Source organism: Ruditapes philippinarum, unplaced genomic scaffold (genome assembly GCF_026571515.1).
Source record: "Ruditapes philippinarum isolate M1 unplaced genomic scaffold, ASM2657151v2 ctg6443_1_1_1_1, whole genome shotgun sequence".
In the NCBI taxonomy this organism is placed as follows: Eukaryota; Metazoa; Mollusca; class Bivalvia; order Venerida; family Veneridae; genus Ruditapes; species Ruditapes philippinarum.
In genome coordinates, this window is record NW_026863992.1 from 767 (window position 1) to 18,240 (window position 17,474).

The following is a 17,474-nucleotide window of genomic DNA, read 5'->3' on the forward strand; positions in this document are numbered from 1 at the left end:
GTTCTTCTTGACATTGGTCCTTCTTCATCACTGATGTTGATCGTCGAAGTTCTGTGAAATATTGTGATTTGTCCGAATAGCAACAAGAATGAAATACACAAAATTTAGGCCGAAAAAAAATGGATACGAATAAATCCCACCCTGGGAGGTTTATCTCTTTTGTTAAAGGCAATTTTGCAATACAAACTCCCTGTTCTAGAGTAAAATTCGTTTTGGAAGTGACTTGTGTAAAGAATTGGAATACCGAGAGGATGATTGAAATGAACCAGCACACCCAAAGAGATATAGGCCTTCATTAGGTCCAAACCTCAACTGACCAAACGGAAAAAACTTGATCACTAAAAGTCTATCTAATGTTATCAAGCAAAAAGAGAACAACTGGCTTCAGATATGAAATGTAAGATAAAACCCGGCAGTAATACACCAATTACTGTTTCTCCCATATCGTCCACAAGTTTTATATATATTGAAAAAGAAAAAGAAATAAATTTATTTGAATTTAATAATTATTTTTTTGTTTTATTTTACCAATAGGTTCGTCGTCTATTAATGTAAAATAAATATTTTTTATTATTACCTATTTCCTTTGGCATGTACATGGTAATGGAAACAAATTCTATTTTAAGTAATCCCATTCTTGATGTGTGAAGAAAATAAATTACATTTGTAAATAACAACTTACGGATTATTGACTTAATTAACTGTTTAAATACTTCTTTTGAAAAAAGGATACTTCGATCAAATAATGTCTGTAAACAATTTATATTTTTATATCGACTCGTTTGTGTGTGAAATGATATAAAAGTTTATTATTTTATGGAATATAGCAATAAAGAAACATATAGCTTTTATTTAGTCGTAAATAGTATATAGCTACCAACTATGAAGCCAACGTAAGGTGTACATGTACCATATCTTCTTTTGTTTGGTATAATTAATTTTCGTTATTTGTAGAAATTGTATTTAATCTAAATGATGATTAATAACTGTTTCACTGCAACATATCGGCAGTTTTTGTTAATATTAATTTAGACTTGATACCTGTTTGCTATAAGAGAAATTAATTTGACCCTGTTTTTAAAATTTAACAGTAAAAATGTTATTTCTGAACGGAGAAACAGTCAGTATCTGAAGGGTCTTTACCAACTGCTGTTACAGGCCACAATATCTTGCTCGAGTCTCTGTCGAATTTCCACCGAGAACTAGATATTCCCGTTTGTAACGACAGTCGGTGTTTGATTCATTTTCTTGCATATTGCAAATCAATGATATTTCGAAAAGAAATTGTGAAAACTAATATTTCCATTTAGCACTTTTTTTTTCTAACTTTGTGTGTTTGTTTGATTGGGTTTTACGTCACACCGATACCGTATAGGTCATATGGCGACTGGTGGATTAAAACATCAGTGTATTATTTCAGGCACAAACGGGCACCTAAGTTGATAAACCGACGTTCCGTAAGCTAGCTTCCTCCCATGAAAGAATCCAAAGTCCCTCTCGGGATCGCCCTACAGCAGTAGGGGGCAAGTGGTTTAAGTCAACCCTTTAACCCACTAATCCACTTTTTTTTTTTATGTAGCAAAGTATGAATTTAAAATTTAATATCAGCACAATCACGTAATTTGCTAAGAATACAATTATTGAAAAAGGGCTTGGAAAATTACTTTTCATAAAAACACGCGGGTTTGTTTACATGGGGTGATGAAGTTTTTTCTAGCCCCTTTGTAAACAAAAATTTTAAATTTTTTTATATCAGCAAATGCTTTATGCTAAAAAGCAATTGTTTGATAAAGGGCCGGGGAAAATGACTTCATATAAAAACGCAGGGGGGTACAGGGGTTTATGCAGTTTTTCTAGCACCGTGTAAAAAATAAAATTTTTCTATTGTAAAGAGATGTTAAAAAAAAATCAGCAACTGCTATCATGATGAGGTAAACACCCATCAGGAAATCTGCAACTGCTAGGTTGGTTACAAATATGCCATATCCTATTTTTAGCCTTTCACGATCGTACACGAGACGGTAGATAATTGACGATAAGTTCCCTAGCAACGAAGCTACCCCAACTATCCAAAGGACAGCTTGAAGTACACAGTTTTTCATAAGGTCTTCACATGAAGAAAATTCATTCTTTAATGGTTTGCAATCTTCTTCACGAACATAATAAGGCCGGATACAGCAGAATTTAAATGCAGGTGTATGAAGCTCCCGAAGTGATCTTACGCCGTTAAACATATATTCTCCAAATTTTATAACTTTATTGCCTTCAAAGTTAATTTTATGAACTTGCGTATTGTTGAAGACATAATTTTCAATTTCCTCAATTTTGTTGTAAGAAATATCGATACTGTCCAACTGCAACCCAGAGAATGTAAGTGAACTAATCCTTTTCAGGTTTGTGCCGGAAATTTTTAAGCTTCTTACTGCTTTCAAACCTTTAAAAGCAGTCGATGAAATCATTGTTAATTCTTTATTTCTATCCAGATTCATATAGGTTAGAAAGCCAAGCTTGCTAAATACCATATCAGGTAATCGCTCTATTCTATTGTTGCTAAGATCTAACGATAACAAATTGTTTAAGTCAAAGAAAGCCCTTTCATCAATATAATGAATACTACATGATGACATATTAAGTCGTAACATGTAAGGAAAATTTAAATTTTGTTTATGTATTTTGTTAACTTGTGGATTTATACTTAGATCAAGACTTCTAGCCTGTACAGTCAATGATGAAATATCAGATATTGATATATTGACTGCCTTACAATTAATAACATCACCCGTACAATTACATTTCTCTGGACATATAGAATTACAAAGTCGTTCATCATCGCCATTTCTGCAATGTATGAAATCATCACATACTTGTTCAAATGGTATACATTGCTTACTAGACAAACATCTGTACTTCCCAGCGCATGGTACAATTGTAGCCTCTGAAACAGACATATTAAGAAAGTATACTTTTACACATGAGTTTTAAAACAAATCGTCATCAAAGGCTACATTATTGCTGATAGAATGATTATATAAAAGATTATTGGTTTTCCTTAGTTGCTAAATTTATGATATGGCCAGGTATCCCGATGTAATCATTTGATAAAGCTAAATATGAAATATAAAATGAAAGTGGGCGGAGTCAAAACTCATCGTACTTCTTTGGTCATTTTGTTTGAAAAATCTGATTGATAAAATAACTTTTTTTTGTTGAATTTTGTTTCGAAAACTATCTAGAATGATAGAAAATGGTTTTAAAAATAGATAAAATTTGAAAAAATTAAATTAATTCTGTCTAAACCCTGTACAAAGGTTTTTTTGTGACGTCACAAATATAAAACCCCAAAAAGCCATGCACAAAAAGCCAAACAAGACCCCTATTTCAAAACCGAAATTATAAAATTATATTTTTTTCCCTAAATATTTATTTTTTTTTGCAAAATAAAATGAAAAAAAAAACACACCATTTTTTTGTGTACTGAAAAGCGCACGTTATGAATACCTTAATCAATATATTACTGCGCGCTGTACAATTGCAGTTGCGTAGCAAGCAAGGGGATTCGTAACCATTTTTCATTGATAATGACATTAAATAAAATGTGGTATATGTATATATTTTCACTCATGCTCGACTCGTGAAAGTATATTCCATATTTCACTCCAACGATAAAATAACCTCTTAATCTTTAAAATCAACGGAAAAAACACCTTTCAAAATCTAAAAAGTTGTAATATTTATATGATTTAACTAATATATTTAGGCAAACGAGTCAATCTGACAATGCTGTTACCTGTACATATTTCTGGAAATCGTCTGAATCCAATCGAAAATAGAGAACTCCATTTACTGATGTGTATATCCTTTACAAATTTGTATCTGTTATCTTTATAAAGTGAAGAACTGAAATCTTTTATCAACCGATAGATTGAAAACGATGGCTCTGAAATATTGGACAATGCTAAGCTAGCGACAACTGATGATTCAATACTGTTTTCCAGTACAATAACCGCTCTTTTTTCTGGCTTGGAAAACTGCAGTGTTTTAAGAAAGTCTCTTGCCATTGTTTTAAACTTGCATCCAGTTTCCTTAGTTTTCTGTTCTCTGGTAACACGTTCTATGTTTATTTCCAATAACCTGTAATCTATGTCAAACTTCATTTCTCTATGCAGAATCTTAAAATAAAACAATCTTACGATGTTATTGCCACTGCTTGTGAAAAATTGTTTAGCTAAATGCGTTGCTGCTTCACTGATCTCAGAGTCATCATTTTCCACAAATAAGATTACTTCTCTATCCGAGTCTCCACAAGCTGAAATTAAAATTAAAATCAAAATACAGAATACACTGTATTTAGGTCAAACAAAATATTTTTACAGTTTTTCCCCTCAGTCTGTTTAAATATCAACAAAAACTCTGAGATAGTTACCAATACACTTGAACTAAATAATTTGCTAATTTTTTCCTATACTGTGTACGACGAATTTGAGAACAGAGTCAGATCTATTTTTTTACAATCAGTATTAATATCTAAGCCACAACTGATCGATTAATGCACAATGTTTAAATTGATCATAAAATTGAAGGACCTTTAATTCTATCTAATTCAACTCCGATATTAACTTGTCCACAGTAGATTTCATTAAACAGAAATTAAAATTAAACCAAAAACTTTAAAATGTTTAAAATTTGATATGCATATAGTAAACAATATTATTTTATGCTTTTCAGTGGATTACTGATTTATCCGTGAAAATTAAATTTGATAATTTCACAGTGAAAATTATCAAAATATAATTTCACTTTTTTCAATGACGAAACTACTTTTTTAAGATTTTCCCTATGAAGTACCTCAATTTTATTTTTGCTGACAATTCTGACAATGTTCGGCTGTTTAAAGAAAAAGCAAAGCTGAAATTGATACATAACTTAAATGTTAGAAGTAATAAAAAGAAGAAAACTTACTTCTACTCATTCAAATTCCAATCACCAAATTTCGTCTCTAATTTTTTTTATTTCATTTTTACAGTCTGAAAAATACATTCCTTCCCCATGAAAAACTGCTCTTGATGACATTTGGGCATATTAAAGTATCCTACGAGCAATAACTGCCATATGCTTTATGAAAAATTAAAAAGCATTGACAGCCTTCACTCGAAGAATAAGTAAAACATCCCAGCGTTCTTGAGCAAGCTTCCAAGTTTTCCATTTTCCTAGCTCCTTTTCTGAATGTTTTCACATCTGTAAACACTTATTTTTTGTCTGTTACAATCCTCAATCAAGTTTTCTTTCTTTTAAAAAGGTGTATGACTAACAAATCCAAATTATATCCCTCTGAATCTTACACAATTATTTTCCTCCCATGAAATACACAACTTTAAAAAAATGGCTGCCGTTTACATTTTACAAAGCCAGGTCTAATATAAATTCGCAGTAAGTAACAGAAATATAGATGGATGGTTCGACTTTTCTCCTACAAGAATTGTTTGTTTTTATTATTAAAACAAGCGATCATTCATATTTTTTTTAATAAAACGAATAAATATCACCGTCATTTAACGTTGACTGGCGGACTTATTTTTCAGCTCAAGACTTTTTGTTTTTAATGAGAAATTCCGACTAAATGGGGCTCTCAATGGGGGAAACAGATGTTAATAATAACGTTAAAATCATGGAAATTTCGTTTTAACTTGTTTTTAAGCATAAAATAAAAAGAAAATTTGTCTATTTGTTGTGTAAGATGTAATTTTATTTCATCTCGTGAACTTTAAAAACAGTATTCTCACTCGTGGCTACGCCACTCGTGAGAATACTGTTTTTAAAGCCCACTTGATGAAATAAAATTTCATCTTACACACAAACAAACAAATATCCTCTATATATTGATACTAGATTACATATTCTATTTATTTCTGAAGGCATTTGAAATAAACACAGATTCACGAAAAATCGTGTCAATTGTTACACCCCGGCCGGACGATTCATTACAAACTTCACTTTTTGTACTTCTGACCTATTTTTGCTGCCAAAATACGACCCTTACTACAAGCTTTGAAATTTTCTATTTCTTGTTTTAATAGATCCAAGTGTTTTAATGCGTAAATATACCGTGTCAACATTATATAACATACGTGTACATGATGTATGCAGTTGTGTGTAGTAAATCGTGCGATTTGTCCTGACTTAATTATTTATTAAGTTGTTGCCCTCTGCATATATATCAATACAATCAAAACAAGCCAAAAAATTGGTTTTAATCACTTCATATTGTAGACCTGAAAATTTAGGTTTGTTGTTTTCTCTCTTTTCGCAAATATAATGAATCCTTTAACAATCTCTGAGAAGGGAAGGCAAAATGGCTGCTAATTGCGAAACGACTTAGCATATTAAATATAGAGCAGAAGTAAAAAATTTTGGTTTTTTTTAAAGTAAATAGTCAGAAGAATGATTTGCTGATTGTTGAGGTTATTGGTCGGAAACTGTTATGATATCAAAAGTCCTTGTTTTACATACAAGATGAATAAGATCTTGACCTTTGGATGCCATGACCCTAATCAATTAGGTTAATGAACTAGCCAGAACAATGCACCTGTACAATTTGAGGACGAAAGGTCCACCGGTTGTTGAGTTATCGACCGATAACCGTACTTATAGACTAGATGAATGTGATCGCGATCTTTGATCAATTGAATCTAAAATAACAAGTTCTTCTGACTTCAAAGACCAATGTGCCTTAGAAAATTGAGATAAAATGATCCAAAAGCTCTGTGGCTATTGGGTGGAAAATGGATGAGAGTTGAAAAAGGATAGCCAAAGCTTGACCAGAACGCCCCGTACCCAATAATCAAAAACGGATCAGAAATCTGCTGCCAAAATCATAGTATATCTTAACTTCAAAGACCATCATTAATATTAATAGCATTAACGATACAATTAAAACAAATATCAAATAAAATATATTAACTCAACAAGTACATTTTCATTTTTAAATAGACAACAGAAAGAAAACACCTAGCTCACAAAACAATCGGGGCTTACAGTTGATTCGGATATAATGTTGGCTTCAAAACTATAAATTATTATAAATCTGAAGATGTTTGAAAATCACAGAAATTATGTCATAGGAATGTTTGATGGAAAGACCTAGCATCAACAGTTAGATCCTTTCAGAGATATCCATTGGTACTTTATCAAACAGGGCATTTAGTGAATATAGCGGTTTGTCTGACTTCTTTGATGGCACTTTCTGTGCTGTGGTATTTCTCACTTAATTGTGAAGGAGCCTAAGCGTCTTCAGTTAGGGTAAAAATTATTGATAAAATTGCAAAGTTGGTAAGTAAAAAGGCTTGTATAAGATATGATCTTTAGGAAAACTATATGATTTTAAAAATAATTTCGACTGGGAAAAGACCTTTTTACATACATCTGTTGAATAAAGTAAAAATTAAGGCTGTGAAAGATAAAACGTTCCATTTGAAGACAAAAAAGCCTAAAATATGTAAATGGTTAAATAATATTCAATCTGTAAGTATTATAGAATCAATGTGTTTTCCTTTAACCTTATTTTGACAAGCATAACAAGTGTTTTTTATAAAACATAATACACTAGTGGTGTTGTAGTTTGTTCATCAAATGCTGTAAACCATTTGCAAAAAACAATAGGAATGTCTGTGATTCGTCGGCAGTAAATCTATCTATAGTGTCTGCCTGATTACGCATAGCATAAAGAAACAAACAAAAAAACCCCAAGAAATTATAGAGATGATAATGGCTCTCCCTGCTTCATACTAAATGATGTCGAAATAATAAGATAAACAGCCACTTTCTTTGACACATGAGTTTACTTGCTCATACAAGACCCTAAGAAAATATTTTTTTGATGATGCACCATAAGCCATACACTTTTTCTTTATACGGGTTCAAACGCCTTTTAAAATTGTCAATAACCATTTACCTATTTACATTTTATCTATTCACAACCAACATAATATCCACTTAGACGTTAAAACAAATACCTACCAAAACGTGGGCATTTCTAAAACAAATGGCATTCGTGAACGTGTACATGCTAGCGAAAGTTTATCTAAAAGATTAAAACCATTATTTAAAAGAACATGTGTGTTGAAGTAAAACCTCTATAGAAATACCTCTCTAAATAAACAACATAATTAGGTCATGTATAGATGTATCAACAATACTTTAAGTCACATCCTGATAAATCGTTAAACACAGTTGTTAAAGCACTTAATAGGATGAAAAATTCCCCAAACATTTTTGCTGTCTTAACTCAGTCGAGAAAAAAGCACTTCAACTTCTTCAATTTCAAAAATGATTAAAAAATGCATTTATATAAATTTTGACAACACTGGAGCTACTAAGTAGTTCGGATCATTCGACGTTTTCGTCATGTGTCTAATAAAACAAAACAGAAATCAGAAAGATGAAAATGAAGTACTTAAAAGCACGTTACGGTTGAAATTTCTATACTTGATCTATTGCCAAATAATGAAAGAATAAAATGGAATTTTGTCCGACCCTTTCACATAAGCTAAAATATGGGCTGATATTATTTCTGCGTCCTGACCTAAACGATCGATTGCTTGGGTCTCATGTTTTGCCCACCACCACATGTATTACCCGCCAAGCAAAAAAAATCTAGAACTAGCATGTTAAAATAGCTATAGAAAACACACCTTTTTAAGCGGGTACGCGGGGTGGAATTAAATAACGGGGGACGCGGGGCAAAATTGAATAGATAACTTAAATAAATAAAACTTTGTCCAGTGATCCCGTTAATTAACGTGTTTTTTGCTACGCACCCCAACAATGACAAATAGCTAATTTTCTCGACTGTTCGCGTGGCGGGTCGCGCGGGCGAAGTTTTATTTACATGTTATAATTATGAATACATGTTTACTAACACTATCGCTACGGTAAATAGAGGTGTATTCCAACGTAATTGAAAAATATCTGAATTTTTAAAATGATATAATTGAATGATATAATTAACTTAACTACTTTTTAACTCAATGTTTCACAATTTAGAATACAAAGTACTTTAGATCCAAACATAATAAAGTACATTGTCAGCATTTACCTGCAACGTAGGAGTTTAATAAAGTCATGTAGTAATAAAAACGATATAACTCTTGTGTAACACTTATATTATGTGATGTAATTTGGGTTGTATACATACGGAATATTATGTTGTACTAGCTTTCTGGGGCTTTGTATTTTGCTACAAGCAGCGATGGAAAATTGATATCTCGCAAGACCGACGTGCGAGTAGAAATACAAACATAAATGGCCGGATGCACAACGTGCAAACCCTGAATTAAGATGTGATGGGGCGGCGGCGGTCGGTTAAGGCCGCGGAGGTCGGGGACAAAACTTCGAACATGTCATCAGCACTTCTTATCAGAGCTCTGATTTGTATACAGTACATACCACAGGTCGTCAATCGTGCGAGTCCCATTTGGTTGTCGCTCAATTGGTTCCGTTTTATTCGACTAGTTAAATTTGTTCAACAATAAATGGCAAGTGTAGGAAAAATTTTTGTAAATATTTCCCGGGAGCAACTATTCATCACAGCTTGATATTTAGTAAACAGGCATTCCCATTAGTCCCATATACATAATACGGAAATTTGATTTCAGTCCTTGCAAGCCACACTCCTGTTGCCGACTTAAGTGAAATTAGACACAATGTTAATGGTAGGAGATTTTCGTAACAATTTTCATAGTAACTACGTATCAAAGCCTTTTGATATTTGGTATACAGCATCAACACAAGATCCAATACAATAGGATTCGATTTCAGGTCTGTCGCTTATCCACTTCCTGTTTGCCGACTTAGTTAAATGTTTGACATAAATGGTTAATGGTTGGAAATGTTCATAATAGTTTTCTCAGCAACTAGTTATCACAGCCTTTTGATATTTGGTATACAGCATCAACCTATAGTCCCATAGCGTGGGATAAGATTTCAGGTCTGCAGCTCATCCACTAGTTGTTTGCCGACTAAGTTAAATTTATGGCTTTAATGGTCAATGGTAGGACATTTTCGTAACAGTTTACGCAGCAACTACTAACTACAGTCTTTTGATATTTGGTATACACCATAAACACATGGTCCCATACTGTGGGATTTTAGTTCAGGTCTGTATCTCATTCACTTCCTTATTGCCGACTTAATTAAATTTTGACATAATTAATGATCAATAGTAGTAACTGTTTTCTCAGCAACATCTTACCACAGCGTCTTGCTATGTGGTTCACAGCATTGACATGTGGTCCCATATTGTATGATTTTATTTCAGGTCGGATGCTCATTCACTTCCGGTTTACCGACTTAGTTAAATTTCAACATGTATGGTCAGTGGTAGAAACATTTAAATAGCCCATGGTATTTGTGTATACCATATGCAACCACGGGCCGCCGGCCTTCTGTCGGAACCCATATACTTTTATTATAACCTTTCGTTTATCAGAAAATGAAATTCAATACAATGAACTGACAGATGAATACGTAATTCTGCGAAAAACGACCCACACATCAAATTTGGCCCTCAAAAATGCAAAGAACAAAGCACGAGATCGGAAAACCAACGTCAAAAATAGTCCGTCACTTTCATAATATCATATGGTACCGTATTTGTCACTAACATAATACGGAAACTTCCATCCGTTGAATCGTATTTGCGCTTCAATTATGGTTTGTATTTTACGGAAAAAAATTATAGGTATGTAATAAAAACATAGAGTTAGTGAGCGTTACATTTTAGGCACGTACATGAAAAATTACACATTATAACTGCAAACCAATCTTATTATGGTTATGTGATAAATAGAATATTAATTGTAAAAAATTTATTGAACTACTTGAATAAAAATTTCTTTTCTCGCCAGAGGCTCGCATATGTAGATTTTATTTAACAAGTTCAATGAATTTAGTATTAAATCTACACTCTTTCAATATCCTCTGTGTATTAATTTATCATATCAATGAAATAATTTAAAAATTACGATTCAGATTTGATCTACATTTTATGTCCTCTAAAATTAAAAAAAAAACAAACGAAAATATCATCAGACAAAGTCTAAACGAAATTATTTATATCATTGCAAAACAATGATGTTTCAGTAGGTACGACAATGGGCTAGTGTGTAGGTGAACAATTGACAATCTATGTAGACAAAGGGCTAGATAATGTGTAGATATCGGAACTAAATACTGTAAGGTATAAATGGATAACTGTAGATATCGACAAGGGATAATAGTAGATATGACAAAATTGATGATATGTGGGTCTCACAATGATAGTCTATTGTGACAATTGCTTACTTTAAGGTTGGCATGAACTAATGAGATATAAAAATTGGGATAATCTGTAGGGGGTATGGGCAAGGGGATAATCCATAGGTATTGCAATAGCCTAATATGTAGGGGATGGCAATGGCTGCAACAGTACTGTAGCTGATATTTGTATTCAACATAGGGATATAAAGAATTATAAGGATATAAAGAGAGTAATAGGGGAGGCTATAGAGGGATAATATTAGCGCATATAGGGAGGCGAGATATGCATGATTAACTCAGAGTATAGAACGTCCGGAGAGTAGCGTTATTAGAAGGGCAACTAGGAGGCAGTATAGGGGGGGCATGTAGGGGAAAAGGGGAGAAGGAAAAGTAAATCAAGCACAATAAGGGAAAGGGGACTCTAAATAGTATGAGAGGAGAGAGACCAGCATGTCCAGCAGGATAGGAAAAGGTAAAAAAGAAAAGGGAAGTAAGTAAAAAAAGTAAATCAAATATAGCTAGGGAGGGAGTGGATAATCAAGAGGGGGTATAGAATAGGAGAATAATAAGTAGGGGGGAAGAGAGGGGGTGGATAAATGAAGGTAAGAGGAATAGGGAGTAAACACTAGAGGGGGATAAATCTAGTTTAATATATAGGTTAAAAATATATATAAAAGGAAAGGTCGAATCTAAGCAAGGATAAATATAGGGGTAGGGAGAGAGGGAAATAGGGATAAGGGATAGAAGAAAAGAGAGGAATATAGGGGGGGTATATTAATAAAAATAAGGAGATTAAGGCGTAAGGTATAAAATAGAAATAAGGGGAAATAAGATAAAACAGAAATAAGAAGGGTATAGGGAGGGGGGGGAAAATAGAAGGGGAGGAAAGGGGGCGATAGGATACAAATAAAGGAAATACAAAACATAGAGGGAGAAATATATTATAGGGAAGAAAAAGAGAATATAAAGAAGAGAGAGAATAGGGGTTAATATATAGACAATTCAATATAATAAATATTATTTATATAAATAAAAAAAAAAGGGGTCTAGGAGAGGTATAGGAAATTATAACTAAGAAAAAGGAATGGGAAGGGAAGAAATATGAAAGAGAAGAAATAAAAAGAGGGGGGGCAAATGGGGGAGGAAAATATTAAGAAGGTAAAAAGGCACATTAGTTAATAACTGAATTATACTAAATATAAAGTAAAGGGTAAGGAAAATAAAAAATAGGGAAAATATAGAGAGGGGAGGGAGAATAAAGGATCATAGGGCATAATGTAGAAGGGGGGGCTAAGATAAAAGGATAGGAGAGGGGGGGAAGGAAGGGGGAGTAATAGGGTAGAACAATTCATAGGGGGTAGAAGGGTGGGATAAAAAATAGAGGGGGAAATTAATTATAAAATAAGGAAATTAGACAGTAGGGCATAAGGAGGGGTAAGAAAGGGTTATATTTAAAGACAATATAGGACGGTAAGAACTAACATAATAATAAAGAAGGGGGCATAGATTAGAAACCATAAGGAAGAGGTTAATTAGAAAACAAAAAATAGGGGAAGTATCATTAGGAACGAGGGGTAATTTAATAGAGACATAAAGTATAAATAAAGGTAGGGGGGAGGAAAGGGGTATTACATACATAATAAGAGGGGGAGGGAAGAGGGGATAAAATGATAGGAAAAAAAAAAAGAAAAACATTAACTATAAATAATAAGGTAAGGAACATAGTATAAAACAATAGGGTGGTAGAGGGACAGTATTGTAATAGGGGGGAAGGAAAAAAATAGAAACATAGATAAATAGTAAGGAATATAGAAGGGAAAGATAGGGAAAGGGGAAATAAGGGAGAAAAGGAAAGCATAAAAAAAGAAGGTAAAATAGAAAAGGGTAATAAGTAGGGGAAGGGATATAAGGGGATCTAAGGAGAATAAAAAAATTACATAAGGGGATAACAATAAAGAAGTAATTAAGGGAGGAATAGAGAAGAGGAGGGGAGAATAAGGGATAAAAAAAGAGGGGGAAGTTATTTAGAGGGGAAAGGGAAGTAGGAAGAAGGGGGTGGAAAAAGGAGAAGGAAAGAGGGGGGAGGAAGGGGGAATAGGATATAACTATAGGGGGGGGTTATATAAACTAGGGCAAGGATTAAAATACTGAATACTAACATAGAAAGAAGGAAAATATTAAGCTAGAAAAAAATAGTATAGATAAAAAATTGGGGATATTAAGGAGAAAAATAAAGAGGGCACCATAATAGGTAGGAAATAGAGTAAGGGGAGGTAGTATAGAACTGATAGAATAGAGGGTAGGAGGGAGGGGGGGAGAATATAGAATTAGGAATAGGGAGGGGGGCAATAGGAAAAGGAAGAGGGGGGAAAAAAGATAGAGTAGGAAGGCATATATATAATAGGGGAGTATAATTTAGATAGAATATAAGGAGAAAGGAAAGTAGATAAAAGAATAGGGAGCGTAATATTATCCGTAGAAGGCCCGGGCGGTCATTGTAAGCGACATTCTAACTGATAGAATGAAAAAATAATCTATATATAATTACCCGATTATTAACATAGCAATCCACGACTGAATACTGTAAAATGACATGGTTAATACGGAAAAAAAATCAAAAAAATGAGTAAATCAATATAGATTAATAACTTACTAAGTCGTGTTCATCTTCTCCTCCAGACATTCATTTTGTCCGTCACAAAGAAGTTGTGCAACTACAATAACTCCTGGACATTGACGTAGTGATGACAAAGTAAATTTCGAAAATCAAATGCTTTTTTCAATGACCGGACAATAATAGACGTTCATTAAAAACATCAATCTTCAGGAAGACTGAGAAGATTGAGCATCTTTACTTTTAAGTAGAAAAATAATAAAGAATCGAAACATAAGACATTAGCACAACAGCATATGTTTCACGTAGAGCATAGCTCTCAGTTTACGTATTTTATACATGAGTTATTTCAAAATGAATATCCAATATATTCTGGTTGAACAAAACAGAATCGTTTGTCAATTTCTTATTAGAGAACGGCAAAAGAGATAGAACTTAATGAATATTAAAGAAATAAATAACCGCCAAAGAACACACTCTGCAGTTGAAAATTATTAATTATTACCAAGTCATAAAAAATTCGAACCCTTAATTCCTGATAGGGGCGGACGTAAATCAATGGACAGAACCGCCATGGGAGACCAGGCTAACAAAACGAGCGGCAAAACAGCATTGCGTGGGATTCTTAGGATCCATTTCCATGTATCAATACACCGTCGTTTTTATTCCAGCAAAGGAAAGCGACATCAGCAACCAAAAAGTGATAAAGTATTCATATTAATGTTAGATAACATATATATCAAATATAAATTAAAAAAACAAAAATTAAAAACATAGATTTTTTTCAAAGTAACATTGACAGCTATATAAAACCGGTCAAATATGTTTTCTTTCCAAATGAGATTATACAACGGTTAAATGATTTGATTACATAACGCAATTGTTGTAATGTTTGTGTTTTCCATTCAATTTAAAAGCAACTCTTTATCCAGCACGCTCCCACCAGATGTTAGAAGTAAAAAATATAAATAAAATATCTTAATACAGTATCAGTGTATAAAAGAGAAATCCATCGTTACGAACCTAAATCAGTAATTCAAGAGAAAATAACCAAAATCTCATGAAACGCGATCTTGCCAACACTGGGGGGGCGTTACTTACATAACGCCGAAAAGTACGTAATCTTTGATGAGTAAAAAAAATATGTTATTAGTTCTTTAGATAATTAATTGATTTACATGCGAATATCGGGAGTATAGTTATAGACTTATCTGTAAAAGAACGTAAGAATCGATACGTATAAACGAACGCTATAAATGGAAGCGTTAGTGTAATCTTCAAGGGCTTTAAGTTTTATACCTGGATTATGCATTAGGTCATCTTTAATAATTTGCTTAAAACATTAATACATAGACAGATACTTATAAGAAATGTATAAGCCTATTTATCACCAAAGGATAATAACGAAGTAGTTTGCTAGAAAAGAAAACAACACAGCGTATAAGAAGAATCATAGCATTGCATGCGTGGTGCAGTAGTCTAAGGTCACTGACAGGTGTCTAGGACAAGCCATAAAGCGATTAGAAAATGTGATTCGGTGAGGGTTGTAATGGCTATGGAATAGAAATTCGCTCGTAATATCAGAGAAACTTCCTAAAGGCGTTTCTCTGGCAAGACAATATAAATTAAATTGAAACAAGATGAGTAAATCTGTAATTAGTCTTTAGAGTTTAGATATTATAAGAGTCTATAACAGTCCAGAAAAAAGCTATTCAATCTAAAAGTTAATGCATTAACAATGTAAAATGAAATATGTGTTAAGTATAGAGAAGAGTTTTAATTGTCACACAAGTGATGGAAAAATACCGGGTTCCGGAACGCCTGGAATCAGAGATAGTAATGGGAAGCTGTTTATCCTGATCAGTTCGCTAACTAAATCAATATATTATGAGAAATAAAAATCTCACGTAACACACTAAAAGTAACCAATAAACTTCAGCTTTGCACCATAGTCTAAATAAATCTTTCTTTATCAATCAACAACTGAACTCATTTTAATTTCAAGACCAAACAGACGTAAAAAATCAAATGCATACAACTCTGAGCCCTAAACTAGAGTTCAAAACAGACCTCACTAGCAAAAATAGCATTAGAGTGAACAAATCATAATAAAACCTATGCAGTTGAAAAACGAATGTAAAAACTAAAAAATGATGTGATAAAGATAATATATGATATGAGAGATCAATATGCAGTGGACTTTACTGCAAAACATATATCACCCTAGTGCCCGTACAATTAATCCAAAGCTGTGTCTACGTCCAATAGAACAAAATGTATAACAAATCATTAAATTAAACAATTGACCAGTATCGATGAATAAGGATTTGAATACCAGCAATGACAATTGACGGGGCGATAGCCCAATAATAACTCTCTGTCGTAAAATACATCAACAATGCTCACTAGCAAAATGTTATTATAGAATAGCTATAAAACAAGAATTCACAAAAAGAACACTTGAAACATACACAATTACCTCGTGAAAGCGCGGAAAAGACCAACGTGTAGGCGTGCAGCGACTACCCGAACGCCTGCACATACAAAATAATTCAATTTAACTCACATGCCGTGAGCCTTAAGTATAATAAAAAAGTATGAAATTTAATACGAAAATCTTGTCATAAAGAAAAAAACGCAACTATACTTTCAATTGAGACGCGTAATTGACACCATCGGTGTATGCATGGTCAAAATATACTTAAAACAGGAAAAATCCCAATCAGCCAGTTGAATATATACTACATTCCCAATGAATAGTTTAAGAAGACTTTGTTGACTACGTGGACCAAGAACTGCAGCTATATAGATCATAAATAAATATGGTATGCCCAAAAAACGACATTAAAAAAACATTTGTTTCTCAATTACACACTGTACAGTATACATGCCTAAGATAAGATTCGCAGTATTTCTAAATGTATCATTGCAAAAGCAAAAAAATAAAGATATAATATCATGCTTTAAGAAAATAATAAAAATATAAAGAATCATAAAGTGACAAAGTAATGTGAGTTATATGCTAAAATTCTATGTCTGAATGCATGCAAAATTGAACAAAAATGCCTTGTTATGAGTTAGAAACATAATGAACAAAAACTTGCATCGTGGAAGCGGCTCTTTTGCAGAAATGAGAAACTCAAATAATCTAAAAAAATACATGAAGAAATATGTCCGATGCTTATGTAAGACAAGTAATACAAGCAGATACAAAGACATGAGCAAAAATTATCAAAACAAAAAGTTGGAAAAAAAAAACGACACACCCATTTAGCATTATGACCATCTATAAAAGCAATCAAATCCTTAAAATTACCCCACAAGGGGCCATCTTATAAAATTTGCCTTCAATCTTTTTAAACGTTTTATGTTGATGCAAAATATGTAAAATACTTTTACGTGTAGTTTCATTTTTTCAAATTTTATAACTTAAAAAATATCGTTGAACACAATGCCATATATTTTGGCATATTGACAAATAAATACCTACAATAATTATATAATTAAAATCAAGCACCTTTCCTTTCCATAAGGAATCTGAGAGATACATATTGTTAAAAGGAAAAAA

The 17,474-nt window shown here is 32.7% G+C and overlaps 1 protein-coding gene across 1 annotated transcript in view; it reads right to left on the bottom strand.

The window, feature by feature from the left end:
• Positions 1–1,853: 1,853 nt before the first annotated feature.
• Positions 1,854–17,474, bottom strand: part of LOC132724032 (uncharacterized) — a 32,376-nt gene continuing 16,755 nt past the window's right edge. The window contains exons 5-6 of the mRNA XM_060708842.1: positions 3,788–4,306; positions 1,854–2,935 (exon numbers count right to left, since the gene is read on the bottom strand). Of these exons, the coding sequence (XP_060564825.1) occupies positions 1,854–2,935; positions 3,788–4,306 (1,601 nt within the window). The remainder of the gene's footprint in view (positions 2,936–3,787; positions 4,307–17,474) is intronic.